The sequence below is a fragment of the Sminthopsis crassicaudata genome, chromosome 5 (genome assembly GCF_048593235.1).
Source record: "Sminthopsis crassicaudata isolate SCR6 chromosome 5, ASM4859323v1, whole genome shotgun sequence".
Lineage (NCBI taxonomy): Eukaryota > Metazoa > Chordata > Mammalia > Dasyuromorphia > Dasyuridae > Sminthopsis > Sminthopsis crassicaudata.
In genome coordinates this window covers 69800483-69818696 of record NC_133621.1, presented here as the reverse complement: position 1 = coordinate 69818696, position 18214 = coordinate 69800483, and the positions used below count along the sequence as shown (strand labels likewise).

Genomic DNA, 18214 nt, shown 5'->3' with positions numbered 1-18214 from the left:
AAAATAATTTAAAATTGTTAATATTAAGAATGTGTTATTAGTGTTACATATATGGAATTGAGTTCATTTTTTAGTACTTTAGCATTTTTTATTTGATAATAATTTTCAATAAGTAACATGCATACATATACATGTATATATATGAAATGCTTTTAAAAGATTCTACAAATATGCAAACAAACAAACAAAAAACATTTGATTTCAAATGACGGGAGCAAAACCAATACATAAAGAGGAAGACTTTAACCTAAATTCATCAAAAAAGATGTTATTTACCATTTAAAACATTTCATCATAGAATCCTTTTACAACTATCCTTAACACAACCTCAATTGTATTAATTGAAAATGAATATCTGAGAGAGTGTGATTGTATATACTGCTTCCTTTTTTATAGATGTTGCTACATTTGATACAACCAGTGGGACATACCCTACTAATACTTGTAATGGTATTAGTTATATATTCATACAATACTTTGAATATAGTTGACTCCAGAAGTAGAAATGCCTTACCCTTTGTGAGTTACATTCATATTTGTAGCTTTTTTTTCTTTTTAAAGGAATTTACACTAAATTTCAGTTTGTTTGTTTGTTCATTTGTTTTTTAATTCAACTTCTCATCTGTATTTCCTGAATCTTTCAAATACTTTTGCCAATGGAGGGGGGGATAAAATAGATTTTATTCAAGATAATTAGTATTATTCATTTTACAATCAGATTAAAAACATTGATAAACAGGTTATAATAATAAACTGTTCTAGAATTTTTATTATTTAGTTACCTTTTGAATACATTCTGCCAGTTGATTAAAATGAGTGTAATTTAATCAGTATTGTATTGCAAACTGAGAATAATTTAGGCTAATGTCAAGGACAAGTGCTATCTATTCTATTATTATAGTGAGATATTGGAATAATGATAGAATAGAATAGAAGCAAATCAGAAAATATTTCAAGTTTTCATCACATTGTCTGGATATTTTAAAATCACGTCCCTTTTGCATTTAAAATAAACTGGGTCTTCCACATTAACAGTTACAATTTTCCTCCCTAATTGCTAATCTGCTGTTAATATTTTTTTGTGTGGTTGTAATTCAACTTGTGATTATTTATTTTTATATTGAATTTTCATTCAGAATTTTGGATGCATTGTAGGGGAGAATTGCATGAACTAATTGATAAAATCCATGGTTTGTGCAGCCCTTTCTATTTCCTACATCTTTGCTTTCCTTCTAAATTAAATAACTTTTTTCATATGCTGTTTATTTATGTAATTGATGGGTTACCCTTTGAAGTTCTTTTTATTATTTGGGTGTTTGAAACATTTTTCTTTAGTCTTATTTTCTGTGCATTCTAGAAATTATTTGCTTGCCATCCATAAAGAGGACATTTCTTTCTTTCTTCTTTGCTCATCTTTAACAAGGTTAAAAAAAAAAAAATTAGTTTTCTTAGGTATATGTCAAATAAGCCACTTATGTACTGTCTCATTTGGATGAATCAACTTATAGAACCATAACCAAGAAGGCCCAGTAAAAAGTTAGGACATATTGAGGTAAGTGTATAAACATAGGTTTGCCTTTAAATCCTCCCAGGCCTTCATTAGATTATTCTACCTAAGACATTTGCTGATACCTTAAAAAAAAAAAAAATGCTTATATTTTGTGGTGTACAACCAGGAAGATATTTTATTAATAGTTTAAAAGAACCTTTTGTTTATCCCACTTATTCTCTTAGCATGTACTTTTCTTTTTCAAAGAGATATATCTTGTAAGAAAGAATATAAAAAGAAAAATAGCAGTTTAGTGCAACTAAATCAATAAGTATATGCAATCCCCAAAGAGAACAAAAGGCAGTACATTCTTAAGAATTACAATTATAGAGTTTTCAGTTCATTTTTTGGTTGTTGGTTTCATTTACATATTTTTTCCTAATTTTTCTTTGAATAAGTGAAATCTTTATATCAGTTTATAGAAATCTTCCCATTCTTCTCTGTGTTCTTCACATTTATTGGTATATAATACACTAATATCTCAGTATGTTCATTTTCAAAATGTGTTTATCCCTTCTTGATTAATGCACATCTACTTTTTAAAATACATTTTTGTTAATTTTTTTTCTACCACCTTTCTTGCTATGTTCCTACCATTTTCCTTATAATGAAAAAATTTACAAAAGCGAAGGAGGAAATTTTAAGCAAATAAACATAAAACCGTTGTTCAAGAGATGTGCAAGGAAATTTTTCATCTCTTTGGGGCCAAGCTTGCTTATTAAAATTTCACAGAATTCTGCCTTGATTATTTTTATTGTTCTTTCCATTTGCACTGTTAGTCATTATGCATATTGCTTTCTGGTTTATTAATTCGCTTTGCTTTCATTCATATATTCCTGTACTTCTTTGTATTTTTTTAATTGACACTGGTTGTGGTATTGATGATAATGCTTCCCTTTTGTGTAAAGTAGAGAACAAGGCTGGGATATGGTAAATAGTTTTTTCATGAGTCATATCATCATCTGTTTTGTATGAGTGGAATCCTAGATGTAGATTTAGAATTTGGAGATATCTCAGATTTCATCTAGTGCCTCATTTTATAGATGAACTGTGAGAGACTAAATGATGGATTCAGTCACAAAAACAGTAACAGGGAAAGGATTTGTACCTAGCTCTTTGAATTAGATATCATCACCTTCCCACTCTATCATCCTTCCAAAAATTTCAGTGTTACTGGAATTCTATTGTTTAGAATTTTATTAAAATGATTTCTATACAAATGTGGTAAAAAAAAAAAAAAAAAGTTGGCCACAGTTCCAATGTTTTGTAAATCCCACTTTCTTTTCATTTATATTATATAAGATGGACTTCTCTGAGGACATTGATGGAGCCATATTATGGGAGTATGAGTACCTGAGACAGTGCTCATTGCAGCCATCTGGTCCAGTTAAGGTTGAAGCTATGAATTGGAAAGTTGGAATAGGATATTAGCTGTCCATGGTCTAACAGTAAAAGGAGTCCTGCTGACCTTTTACATTCCTAAGAATTAGGATCCCCTCATACTTTGCAGTAGTGAATTTCAGCTTTGTAAATCAATCAGGAACTAATCAGTACATTCATCTGCTTAAGATTCTTTGATGATTTGGATAATTTTTTTCTGAGTTTGAGGTTGTGATACAATGAGACAACTTTTGGGGAAATGTGTTATTTTACTATGTATTCATTTAATCCAATGAAACAGTAGCTTTATTTAAATGAGTTTTTAATGAACCATGTCAGCAAGTAAAGCTCATAGAATGATTAAGTATTTAGTGCTGTCTCCATGTCATTAAAGTAAGTTCAGTCATCAGAAAGCTTACAAATTGATTTTATAGTTACTTCTTTCATGTCCTAATGATAATTTGCTGCTACTTCATTAATTTGCTGTTGAATTCTATACCACTTCTATGAGGCTTTACACTGGTCACTTAGAAGAAAACAGCACTTGATCATCCTTCAACTCTAATTAGTCCCCTCCTACCCCTTTTTGAATTAGGTCATCTATTTGTTATTAGGTAATTTGAAATTACTTAGCTTTATTTTAGGAGGTAAATTCTAGTTTTCATCTGCATTTTAGCATCCGCAGCATAATGTATATAGTTGTACATACAGAATGGGTTTAGGTAGTGCTGCTGCCTTCTTGATAGTAGGGAAACCCTCATTATATCTGCTATGGTGTTGACAAGTGGGTCAGCTCCCTTCTGGCAATGATCATTTGCATATTTTCATTGTGGTATGGGGTTGACATACTCATGGCTATTAGCTGAACACAAATCTTAAAGAGGGAGTCTAATTAGTCTAAAAGCTCAGCAGGTGAAACAGCATGTGTCATCCTGAGGGATATCAAAGTGCAAGTCTAGATTTTGAATTTAAGCAGCACAGCCTAGGGGGTAGCACAGGTGGATGTCTTTCTCTTCAGTACCTAAGCAAAGTATAATGTCAGGTACCTGGGACTGAAAAATAGTGCCTTCTTATAGGATCCTGCTAACTCCTGTGGGAACAATAACCTCTGACTCTGGATTTTGCTGATTGAAAGACTGGGCCTACTTAGTGGGAGTTGAGATTTTGGTGAACTCTCATACCTGAGTGCCCATACATTTCTTTTTCTAATTATTATTACCATTTACAAAAGTCTTCATCTTATAGAATTGTAGCAATTCTATATATTGTTATTTTGGTTCTGTTTGGTTCTGCACTTCCCTTAGCCATTTTTTTTTCCAGGGGAAAGAAGAAACAAGCTCTTTAACAAGTATGTATGTACAGTCAAACAAAACAAAATTCTGCTTTTTTTCATATCCTCCTGGAATGTTTCATTTGCACTCTGCATCCTTTGACAGAAAATGGGTAGCATTTTCATTTTTAGTCCTATGGAATCCTGGTTGGTATTTGTATTGCTTTGGGTTCTTAAGTCTTTCAATCAGCCAGTCAATCAATATTTATGAAGCACCTATTATATGCCAGGGCAACATGCTATCCCCAAGGTATCCAACTAATTGTCAGTTTTTGGATTATGAACTCCTTTTATCAGAGTATGAACAGTATTAAAACTTGCTTATTTCCAAATAGCTTCCCAGAGCACTTGGACTAATTCAGAGATCCATCATTAGTGAATCTCCCACATACCCACTAACATAGAATTAAAAAAAAATTATAATCAACTAATTTTATGAGGATTAAATGATACCTTTGGATTTTTAAAATGTGCATTTCTTTGATGATTTTGATTTTGTTTAGCGTACTTTTTTACTTGATTATATATACTTTTTTTTCTTTTATATTCCAGTCCTGTTTAGAAAATTATTGTACATACTTTTACCAATTCTCTCTACAATTTGAGTATTAGATCTTCTTAAGGAACAACTCTGAATTTTTTTTTTCTCAGATCACCTTCATTTATTTTATTCTTGAAAAAGCACTTGGTTTTTTAAAAAATAAAGCTGAAGTAGTCTCTTTTGACTAGAATAACATTTGCTGTGGTGGATTATGAAATCATCTCCTTTCCATAGCTGTTTTCCTATCTCTTGATGGGTGTCTTGCTATAGTGACCAAGTTTACTTATTGAGTGACTATTATCAAGTTACTTAATGTTTTGGTGATTAGGTAGCAGATCTTTAAAATCTTAGGTTACTAAGAAGTTTATAATCTGGGTAGGTGAAAATCATCTCCACGCTAGGAATTTCCTGTATGTATTAAATCAGAGATTAAATCTTTTCTTTCCTTATAAACTTCCACAATCCATGTGCAATTTATTGTGGTCTATAAAATAAGATGATTATCTAAATTTATTTTTGGCCAAACTGGTTCCCAGTTTCCTTAGCAGTTATCACTGAATAGGGAGTTCTTCCTTTAAAATTTTGCAATCTAAGATAACAAGAAAAGATGATAAATGTTGGAGGGCGTGTGGGAACACTGGAATACTAATGAATGCATTGTTTGTGTTGTGAAATGATCCAACCATTCTGGAGAACAACCTGGATTATGCCCAAAAGGCTATAAAACTGTACATCATACCCCTTTGACCTAGTGCCATTACTGGGTTTGTTTTCCAAAGAAATCATAAAGGAGGAAAAGAGACCTATATGTGCAAAAATATTTGTAGCAGCTCTTTTTAGCAAAAGATTGGAAAATGACTAGATACTCATCAATTGGGGAATGACTGAACAAGTTGTGGTATATGAAAGCTAATGGAATATTATTGTTCTATAAAATAAGCTGATTTTTTAAAAGGCCTGGAAAGATTTACATGTACTGATTCTGAGTGAAACAAGTAAAACCAGGAATACATTGTACATGCTAATAATGCTAATAACAAGAATGGGCGATGATCAACTTTGAAAAGCTTGGTTTTTCTCAGTGGTTCAGTAAGCCAAAGCAATCCCAATAGAGAGAAAATGCTGTCTGCTTCCAGAAGAACTAAGGATACTAAATGTAAATCAATTGATAGATGTTATATTCACTTCCTTTTTCTGTTTTTTTTTTTCCTCCCATGGTTTTCCCCTTTTGCTCTGATTTTTCTCTCCCAAGATGATTCATAAAGCAATGTGTGTTAATAAATCAAAAAAGAAAATAAAAATCTCAGATTTATCAAAGATCAGACTTATACTTTTTGATAGTAATTAAGATTATTCTTTTTTCCCCTTGTACTGAAGTCTTTCTTATGCATTATTTTATCGTGGATGTCCACCTGCCTTTTTCCTGTTCTTGGGCAAGTCCACTAAAGAAAATGCTGACAGTATGCTTGATGCTATATACATTATGACTTCTTATTGTCTTTTTGTCTCTCCTAGTCTCTGTCTTCTGTATAAACCATATCTTTAATTTTGTCATGTGATTCGTTTGGCATAATACTACTGACCTTAGAAGATTGAAATATATGGCAAGTATGGACAATTTCCTCTCAAACCTACTGTGAAGTGAATTTAATACCAACTCTTCCAGCTTGTTTCATTTTCACATTGCAGAGAAAATGAGACAATGGAGTATGATATGTTTTGATTCTAGGCAGATCATTTTAGGTTAATAAAGGGAGTGGCTGTAAGAAAGGATATTCAGGATCATGCCCATTTCTTAACATTTTTTTCCTTATGTTTTGGATCTTCTTAATGACCAAAATTCAGAATATGAAAGCAGGTTTTTATTCTTCTATCAAACTATTTCTTTCTTTCTTTGATTATTAGTTCAGTTTTGTTTTTTGTTTTTTTTTGTTTTTAAATAGAAGGCTAAACAGGGCTGTTAGTTAACCTTTGTCTTCACAATCATTGAATCTGAGGAAATAGATGTAAATTAAGAGACTGTCAGGTTCATAAACTGTGAAAACGGCTGCTCAAGGAGACTGTATAGTCTCTGTTTTCAGTATTGTTCATGAAGAGTGACTAACTATAAGTGCAGAAAGAGAAGTAAGAGTGAGGAAAGGCCATGTGGATTTGCTATTGAATCATCTTGGGCACCATGGACCAGACTTTCTCTATCAGTAAAATAAATAGGATTGCTAATTGCCATTTTTCTTTCAGCCTAGTTGGAAAAATTATTACATAATGCTGGTAAATATTTTGTTGGAAATTGGCTTGGCCTACATTCACTGGGTTTTTGAATAATTCTTTGATGTACATAGTAAAATACCATCTCAAATTATTTGGCTAAGAAAACTCCAGGTGTGGTTTTTTTTAAAAACTATTTTACTAATTACTAGTAGCTCACACCTGGGTTGAATTATATATTTCATTTTCATCTAGAACTTCCGACTCAGCTATTATTGAGTAAATCAAGAAAATCAAGAGTGTGAAGGCTCAATTGTAGAGATATGGGCAACCTAAAGAATTGTCAAGAAGTCCTAGATAGACTTTTCTGTTTCTTCTAAGGCTTCATTATTATTCTTAATGGTCTCTTGGATAAATTGAATGAAAAAAAAATCATAATTATCACAAATCACTTTAAAATATACACAGGCTTGCCCTAAAGCATCTTTTACTTACTTGACAATCTAAATGAAGTACAAAGGAATTAGGACACCACATTTAAAAAGATGTAAAATCTGAAACTATGCACTGGAAGATGGAAGTAAATGTCTTATTCTCCCCTTTCCTATAATCTCTGTTAGAGATATTAGAGTCATTGGGATAAAAAAAAAATTTGGAATAATCTTTCTGGAAGACATCTATCTGGATCACCTGTGAAGGGAAGAAAACCAGTGTATGATTAATCTCTTTCATTTGGTTCCCCATACGCTAATCATGTTCAATATACTTCTTTCAGAGAATATATTTATATTGTGGATATGTATGTGGGCAAAATAGTGATTCATCTGGGTGTTTGTCTTTCTTCCATAAATGTAGCATTGTCAGATATTGTTAATTTCTAGATTCTATGTGTGATTTTGCCAAAGATGTCAAAATGCTTTTTAGACATTTATTGGTGAGAATTATTTGACTTGTTTTCTTCTAAGAACCCTAAAGTTTCATAAAAGTGAAATTATGTGTCCTACAGCTTGACAGAAAGGTAGGCTTCAGACATCTTAGTCAAATTATTTGCAAGTGACATGTCACAGCACTTTGCTTAATTCATGGGGCTTTTGAATTGCCCAATGGATAGGACTCACTAGTTGCTGAAAGAAGGATTTGTATATGGGGTTCTTAATTTATTTGATAGTATTGAGTAATTGCATAAAAATTGAAGGTGGACATGATAGTGATTTATTAAAAGATCATTGGTTTCTGAGAAAGATCTGTCCTGGTTTTAGTCTCACTATATATTTTTTCAACCACTAAAGAATTTTACAAAAATTACATTCTCGGCAATTTAACATAAAATTGCTTCATATTGCACCTGGCATTTAAGTTGTAGAATTATTGGTATGTTGCAGATAGCCAACTGTGATGCTGTTGCTGACATTCAAATAGCATTTGTTCATGGCACAGTCCATATTTTATAAAATTACTTTCTAAAACAGCTAAAGATAATTACTGAAACTAATTTGTATATATAATCTTTATATTCAGGTTCATTGGTGAACTATGTAATTCACTGAAATTCTAAATTTTTATTTCCAAACAACAGAAAGGATATGGCTCTATAGTTGATCGTGTAAAATTAATTGCAAAATGAATTTTATTTACTTCAAAATAGAATGCCAAAATGTTAAAATTTGATGTATGTTAAATGAATATGATCATAATAGCCTGTACTGAAAAAATGTCAGGGGAGAGAGAGAGAGAGAGAGAGAGAGAGAGAGAGAGAGAGAGAGAGAGAGAGAGAGAGAGAGAGAGAGAGAGAGAGAGAGAGAGATTATTTAAACTGAGACTGAAAAAATATTCAGAAAGAGGCAGAAAAAAGTGAGAGAGAGAAAGAGAAGAAGAAGAAAAAGGAAAAGGGGGAGAGGAGAGGAGAGAGAATCAGAGATAAAGTAAATGAGAAAAAGCTAGAGATAAAAAAAAGCACAGTGAGAAACACTGAAAAAATATCAGAAAGAGGCAGAAACACGTGAGAGAGAAAGAAAGAGAAGAACGAGAAAAAGGAAGAGGTGGAGAAGGGAGAGTGACAGAGAGAGAGAGAGAGAGGGGAAAAGGAAGAGAGAGAGAATAAATTCTAAGCACTAGGGATACAAAGACAAAAACAATAGTTGCTGCCTACAACGATTCTATCTGAGGAAATGTGATTATAAGCAATATCTACCTATTTGTCAATCCTATCTACAATATGGTCTAGTAGTTGTAGTGAGAAGATTAGGAATGGAAAGGCTCAATATAGGAGACTTTGAGCTGACCTTTGAAAAAAGTTAGGGATTCCTAGTGAGACAGATGTGAAGGGTAAATATTTTCCAGTTATAGATTCTAGCCTATGGCCAAGAACTAAAATAAGATGTATGGAGGAATTCAGGATAACTAGTTTGGCTTAGCTGTACAAAATGTGAAAGGAGATAATGTATATAATAAAGTACTTAAAGCAAGCTTATGAAGGGTTTTAAATAGCAAAAAGAGAAATTTGTATCTGATTTTAGAAGCATAGAGTTTCTAGAAGGGAGTCATTGGAACTTTCTAAGCAAAGAACTATCATGTCCAGATCTGTTATTTAGGAACATCTCTTTAGCATGAATAGAAAAGCTAGTTTTCAGAGGCAAAAAAACCTTTTGGAGAGTTCCTATGGTTTTCTCTGACGAGGAAGTGAGAAGAGTCTGAATTAAGGCAGTGGCTATGTGAATAGAGGGAAAGGCACAAATACAAGAGAAGTAGTGGATATGAAGCTGACGAGACTTAACAACTGAATGGATGTGGTAATGATAATAGAGAATCAGAGATGATTCTAAAATTTAGAATAAAGAAAAATTCTTCCTTGTGAAAGATGCCTTTTAAAAACTAGCTACATATATATATATATACATATATACACTCAATGATCATATTCTAAAATTATGAAAATAAAAATATAATATTTAGGCACTGAAATGTGTTTGAGGATCAGTTTCTTTGATTTAATCCTCAAATGTTATCAGAGTGGCTTGAAACAGGAACAATTTTTGTGAAAATGAGCAAATCATATTAATAATCCCTAATTCAGTATCTACCATGTTTTAATACTTTTATTATAATTCTTAGATTTATTTATTTATTTTAAATAAAAACTCAGAAAATTATTTCTGAAGGAAATTTCATATTTCCATTGTGAGAAAGGATTCCTCTTAAAGACAGAATGTCAAAGTGTTTCTGTTTTCATAGATATGTCAAAGGTTCTTTCTTCTTACTTCAAATTGTTCTGGTTTGAGTTAATGTGCCTTCACTTATTTATTTTTTGAAGATAGAATCTTATATTTTTGTGTCTGAGAGTTGGTTAGGATTGTCAAGTGGCAAAATTTGCATAAAATAATGAAATCAGTATGTTTAGTTCTTCCAGGAGTAGGATAATAAAGATAAATACAACTATAAATTGCTAACTGGAAGGAAGTTATCAAATACGACTTTTTGTAGAGGCAGCTGATAGCATAATAAAGGCTGTGCTTAGAATCAGGAAGACCTGATATAAGATCTGGCTTCAGACACTTATTAACTGTATGACTGGACAAGTCACTAAATCTCTATGTATCTCAGTTTCCTAAACTGTAAAATGGGGATAATAATAGGATCAATAAAAGGATCAAAAATAATATCTATAAAGTATGTAGCACATTGCCTAGCACATGGTAGTAGGATATAAATCCTTATTCTCTTCTTTCTTTTTGTAGATTAGAAACCAGAGCCTAGCAAGGTTAAATATATTCAAAATTGTATAGATGTTTTTCAAATTCTAGTCTTCTGAATCTAAGTTAAGCCCTTTAAAATATAATAAGAGGAATCTTTTTATTCTGTGTAGGAAAGGGCACCTGGAATTAGAATGTAGAATCTTTATTTGGATCTAAAAATTTCATTTTCTGCAGAACTTGTCGGTTTTAGAATATAATGTGATAAATTTAATATATTGTAGAAAGTATGTTTGATTAGCTATTCAAGTCCTGAGTTTTGATCTGAACCCTGTTTTAAACTAAGTAAATTCAGGTCTGTATTGCCATCTAAAAAACTCATAGGCATTTGTATTTCTTCTTTAATTTGGACTTGGATTTGCTTTAGATCTGTTTTTTTTTTTTTTTAAACCTGGGGTCAAAGTATCTCTGGATAGACACGAAAGAGCCCATGAACTTGGGGGGAAAATTGATAATTGAAATTGATCATTTTGCAGTCTTATATTTATGTTTTCAATATTATCTAATAGAAATTTATCATTTTCCTTAATTAGTTAAAACATCTTGAGAAGTTGTCAATAGTCTCCCCTAGGTTGTCAAATGAATTCATGACACAAAAGTAAAGAAAATTAATGATAAAGTTAGAGGACTCATTGTCTTGGAACATGAGAGGAAGCTGTGAGCATTACCCCCTTCCCTACAATTCCAGGATATGGTATTGAAAGACTTGGGTTTAATAAAGTACTGTTTATTGGGAGCATATTCTTAAATGAACTATGTCATTATTCTGAATCTGTTGTCCTATTTTTTACATGATGATTTCATTTCTCTTTTTTCTCCCCTCCATATTTATTATGAAGATCAAACTAGATAACAAAATTCTTCATAAATATTATTATTAAATGACAGCTAACAGCTTCTGGTTCCATAGATGGATATTAAAAGCAGTATTTCTTTCTGCTAAGTATTCGATTGACCTTATTTAACTGAGGATTTTCTTGCTTTGAACAGCTGGTCGCTATATTTGATGAACAAGATCCACACCATGGAGGTGATGGCACCAGCGCGAGTTCTACTGGCACTCAGAGTCCAGAGATTTTTGGCAGTGAGCTTAGCGCCAACAATGTTTCAGCCTTTCAGCCCTACCAAGCAGCAAGTGAAATTGAGGTCACGCCTTCCGTTCTTCGTGCAAGTAAGTGAAAGCTCTTGTTGCTCTGCACATTTCATCTTAATTTACAGGGAACCCAACTTTTGTTACCCTTTCATGCTACTGTGAATGGAATTCACAGTCTGTGTTTATCAGAAGCTGATTAAAGAGCAGAGCCTGAACAAATGCCTCTTGCAAGGGAGGTAAATAAGCTTATTTTTCATTTTAATAGTTTGGGTAGATGTGACTTTATCCTGATAGGACCTTTTAATTGCATAGCCAAATTTAAATTATGATCTTATTGCAGGCAAAATTACAAGTATGGATATTTACCTTATTGCCCTGTTTGACACAATATAATGAAATTGAACACAAAGTATGGTTAGTGGGAAAAAGCAAAGGAATAAGGTTAATTAGTAAGTAAATTCCCTAAACAACTTTTGTGGCATGGCTCTTTTGCTATTTGTCCTGTCAACCTAGAGTCAGATTAACAGGGGAAAAGGAACAATTTCATTTCAAAGATAGATATGGTCCCATCTTGTCAGTTAACTGGAAGAAAGATCATCAGGATAAAGAACTGACACTTTGAACTTGATAACTGGTTTTGTTTCCCCCAGAATATGTAAGTTCTAGTTGACAGATCATGGCATTAGAATACAGGCAGATACAGGTTTTTTTTTTACCTCACAGTATTTGCTAGGTATGTGACCATGGGCAAATCACTTAACCATCTCTATGTCTTAGTTTCCTTATTTCTAAAAAGAAATAATGCATTTGATTGCTTCTAAGATTCCATGCAACCCTAAATCTATGATTTTTTGATATTGTTAATCCAATAGTGCATCAAGACTTTGAAATTTATAAATAAGCTGGTTTAAAGACAGACTGTGAGTTGCTATTACAGAAAGTTCTGTTTTGAAACATAACTATGATAACATTATAGTTGCTGAATGGGAATCATTACATCATAGATTTTTGAGCTAAAAGGGACTTTAGAGGCCATGAAGTTCAGTATCCTCACTTTGAATCCTTGTTTTATGTACCATTTGGTAGCTCTGGGTGAGTAGAGTTTTATTTTCTCTACTTTGTTCTCTCTAAATTAGTCTGTCCCTCCCTCTTTTGTTGATTGGGGATTATTGCACTTTAGTGACTTGGCTGGTACCATGAAATAATATTCATAGACATGCAGATACTGTTCTTCATTTTTATGTCTCTCCAAGGTAGGGGGAAATAAGCAGAATTATGGAAAAAAAAAATGTTGGCTTCAACTGTGAACAAACCTGTCACCTCCTTAGAAATTTTCAGCCAAGTGTCATTTCTAGAAGAGCATAGAATTTAGGAGCCACATACTGCATGATGGGATATGTAAGTGATGCCCTGGAGGATCATGTGTGGATGCAAACCAATTAAGTTAACCACTTACTGAAATTGCTTTCTATCATCTGGACAAGAAGCAATCACAAGTGAGACAAAGGCATAAAGTGGGAAGTGAAAAGGCTTTTGTAGAAAACAGACCAGAAACTGTGCTACAGGACATTCTTTGAAACATATGTGGGCTTCAAGTTTGACTGTTTACATAATTTACTGAGATATCTTACTTTATAAAAGAGATGATTGGTTCTTTGATAAATTTCTAGTCTATCCAAATTTTATTAATGACAGTATCATGTGTTTGAAGTAGAAATCAATCCTTAATACTTTTTGTATGCAGTTGTTTAATTGAGCTTCATGTAGAATTTGAATTTGGTCATCTCTTTCAGGGGGAAGGAAGAGAATTGCTATAGGTTGAACAGAATTTTCTGTGGTTTTTGTTCTTCCAAGTATTCCAGTTTGAATCTTTTTTATAGCCCTTATCTCACTTCTTTTTAGCACAAACCTACCTTTTCCCCCATGCCTCCTCGGGCCCTTCCCCCCAAACCCCCCCCCCCCCCAAAACAATCAAACCTTGCTTTTGAAATCCAGTCCATGGTTCACTACCAGTATTTCCTGCTTTCCAAGGTGATCTGAAACTTGCAACATAACTAAAATGGGTTTGTGCAGCTACTTTTGAGAGATGAGAAATTGTGATTTTATAATCTATATCTTTTGAAATCTTTGCAGTTAATAAATAAGTATGTTCAATGCCCACTGTGTACAAGGTGACATAAATGATTTGTGTCCTTTTAGGTTGACTTTTTGTATTCTATGATCTCAAATATTTAAATATCTTATCTACTTCAGACAAATTTAAAGGGCTTCACCTGGAAAAAAAACAAAACAAAAAAAAAAAAAAAACAATTCCACAGATAGAAATGATGACTGGAAGCACTTAGGATTATTTTAATTAGACACAATATTTGTAAACCAGTCCTGACACAGAGTGTCTTTGGACAAATTTGAAATCTTTGGGCCTCAATTTCCACATATGTAAAATGAATGAGTCACACTACATAACTGCTATGATCCTTGTAGCTCAAAATTCTAGGCCTTAAGAGAGATACTGAACATAGCAAAAGCAAAAATAATTCATAATTGGGTATCTTCTTTTTAAAAGTTCTTAAATATGTTGTAAATATCCTGGCTATTTACAAGTTATTTGACATTTAAAGGTCATAATAAAAAAATACTTAATGTATTCTTGCTATCTGGCACAGTGATGCTAGTCAATTTACATTATATATACATATCTCCGAGTAAACATTTTAATAATGTTAGAATAGTATTCAATAGTGGATATAGAAGTCTATGCAAAATGTGATTATCTTTACTCCAAATTTCTTAGTTTTAATATTTTTTTCTTCTTAAAAAATTATCCAGAATGCTTTTTCTATTTGAAAAAGATCCAAGATCAGTGCTGATATTCATCCTCTTAATATTAACTGGTATTAGACATACCATTTCAAGTATTTGATTTAAATATATATTGGAAATAGAAATAAGATCCCTATTGTATTTCCTTTTAACTTGTGAAGTGGAGCGTGGCATACAAATAGTATTCTCAGTATTTCAAATAATTACCTTCTTACTGCGCAAGTTCTATTCAGCATATAAAACCCATCCAGTTTTGTTGTAGATGCAATCTGATTATTACGTGTTGACAAGGTCATATATCTATTAATTGGATTGGAGATGGGATACAAAATTGCTGTAATTATTGTAATTTTCTAGCTAATTGCAGGGTTGGTGGTGAATATTTTACTTCTGTAAAATGAAAAACAGTATTCCATCTGAAGTTGTTTTGTGGAGTTCTAGACATTTTGTTTTATATCTCTTTTGATTTTTGCCCAGGAAGAGTATCTCCATTTTTCTATAATGACTCTTGACAATAATCAAGGTTCCTGGGCAATGGTGGAAGACTTTGATGGCACTTTGACCTATCTTTTTGTTTTGGCTGCCAAGTTGTCTCTATTGTTTGTTTGTAAATTACTCTACTATTCCTTTTTCCTAAGAGTTAAAGTTCTAAGGGTCCCACCCAATTGGAAAAAATAATTTCTTTTCTGTTCTGAAATATATGTATATGTGTGTATGTATACACACTCACACACACACACACATATATGTATTTATAATATATGTGTGTATAAGTATATGTATAGTTTCATTTTGTATTTTCTTTTATGATGTATTAATTTGAGTGAATAAGGTCACTGACGTTTTTAATAAAAGCTTTGATATAATTAATGGGCTCTAACTTAGCATGATTATAAGCTATGGAATACTGAAAAAATGGAAGCTATGCCAGGTTTCCATATAGTAGTTAGATTTCATCAGTTGGATGAGCATTTTAAAAACAGATGTAAATAGCATGAGATTTGGGGGGATGGGAGAAGGAAGATGGGGGTGACTCTGTTTCCAACGAGCTATCTGCAGAAGATTGTTAAAGCAGACTGATGTTTATTCCCTACTGAAATATAAACTGGAGGCGCAGGTGAAAATTGCCAAACCTAATGAGCAATTTGGCAGATAAGACAGGATGTCAGGCGACAGCAGTTCAGCAGCGGGTGCACTGTCTATGAACCAACTTGTTTGTTCCACAGAACTGCATTTAAATAATATAAATAAAAGCTTAAAAAAAATACTGATGTACAGTATCAGAAAGAAGTCTTTCTGTAGATTTTAAGTTCAATTAAACAGTATTGCCATTGAAGAATTTGGTTCTGCAATTCATTTTAAAATTATATTTGATATTTATGTAGTGTATTTAGATAAAAGAGCACATTCCTTTCCAAAGGAATATCAAGAAATAAATGAAGTATTAATATATAGCAACAAAATAAAATTGGTCCCTTGGATCACTAGATCACAAGATTTGAACTATAGTTAATAGACTTTGTGGTGGAATAGTGAATTAACACAAAAAGCTTTTAAATGAGAAATAACATTTTCCCCTTCAGCATGTGAAGTATTTTGCACAAGGTTGGTTCTTCTTCTTTTAGACTTATAATATTCTGGTTTTATTACCTGAATATTCTGTTAAAAGTAGTAATTAGGGAAAATGCCATGTGCAGTTTTTATATTACATACATATACAAATAATATAACATGATATAATGTTATGTAATATATATTTTGTAAAATGTAACACAATAGTTCTCATTAAATAGCTTATTAATGTTTGCAGAAGTCCTCTATATATGTTAGACAGTTAGGCCCTACAGAAAGAGTATTTGAAGTCCTGGATACAAATTCATCCTCAGGCCCTTACCTAGCTGTGTTTCTAGGCAAGTCAATGCACCTTCTGTTTGCTTCAGTTTCTTCATTTGGGTAATGGATAACCTGCCACTTACCTCCCAGAATGATTGTTAAGGACAAAACATAATAATATTTACAAAGTGTGCTCTGCACACCTTAAAACACTATATAAGTAGTAGCTATTAGCTATTATCTCATTAGATCCTCATGACAAACCACAAAAATGCTGTGATTACTCCTATTTTACAGATGAAACTAGGACAGAGAGGGTAACTTGCTTACAGTCATACAATTAGTGCCTTTTTTGACATCTGAACTCGGATTTTCCTGATTCCATTTCCAATGCATTTACTTTCTGCAGCACCTATCTGCCTTGCCTCCTAGATCACAATTCATTTATTTATTTCTTTGTGATATGTTAAGAGATAGTATGAGTGTTAAGAATGGGGCTGCAGAATTACATCTTGGTGGTAAGTCAATAGAGTGTTGCTTCTGACATCAGGGGGATTTGAGTTGAAAACGAGAGTCAGGCACACGTTAGCATTGTGGCTATGGCAAATTATTTAACTAATGTCTTTCTCAAGTTTTTTCATCTATCTGCTTGTTTCCTCATTCTTAAAATGGGGAGAATACTATTACTCACCTCCCAGAGTTGTTGGGAGGATCAAATGAGATAAACATTTTGTCCACCTGAAAGGGTTATATAAATGCTAGTGATGTTGATGATGATATCTTCTGTCTTATTTTACAAAAGCTTTATGTTAAAGTAGAACACAAGAGGATTGGATGAGGTAGCTTCTAAAGCCTTTTGTCTTCCTCCATGATACTATGCAACTTTTTTTTGAAATCAGAGAAACTATTTTTATCAATAAGCAAATATTGATGTGTGCCAGGTATATTAATAAGCTATTACTATTTCTAAGAATTTAAAACAAACTTCCTATGGTGCATAATATTTCTCATTCAATTTGTATTGATTGATGGCAGATGTAAAAGATTTTTCTCTAATGAGATTCAGATATTTCCTTTTGTTCAGAAATAAATAAAGCATTCTAGCTAGCAATATACCCCTCCCCTCAACATCTTTCTTGTTCCCCTGCAAGATTGCTTTCTGTTCTAATGGGATATAAGGTTACTAGTGTGTGAAAGTCTTTTCATTGTTGAGGATCTGAATACTTCTAGGTAATAAAAAAAATAGTAATTCGCAGTGATCATAGTACTTTATATATTCATAACATACTTTATAATCTTTGTCTCATTTGATTTTCCTAATTGGGAGAGGAGGAAGTATAATAATTTCCCCCATTTTACTTGTGAGTAAAGACATCTTCTCAGAGGAGTGACTTTTCTTTCCAAGATGATACAACTCAAAAGGGCTTGAGCTGAGCCCATAACCTGGTATTCTTAGCAGATATGAGATTAAAACATTGTGCTGCAGGAATAAGGCAACATTCTTGCTTATATTAACTGCAGTCTTTTAAAAACAATAGTGAAAAGCATATGTTTATCCAATTCTGTCATAGATTCTTACTTTTCTGAGATCATTCTATGACTGTACAAAATGCCATGGCACATTTATATCAGCTATTTGTCTCATGTTGGTAACTATTCTTCTTCTTATAAGCCCACATGACAGGTTCTATTATGAATTTGCTGGAACCCC

General features: G+C 32.4%; 1 protein-coding gene across 15 annotated transcripts in view; it reads left to right on the top strand.

Moving 5' to 3' along the window:
• Nucleotides 1–18214, top strand: part of PARD3 (par-3 family cell polarity regulator) — a 666452-nt gene that overhangs the window by 246806 nt on the left and 401432 nt on the right. For all 15 annotated transcript variants that reach the window (XM_074267090.1, XM_074267092.1, XM_074267091.1 and 12 more), the window contains exon 3: nucleotides 11745–11925. In XM_074267090.1, coding sequence (XP_074123191.1) covers nucleotides 11745–11925 — 181 coding nt within the window. The remainder of the gene's footprint in view (nucleotides 1–11744; nucleotides 11926–18214) is intronic.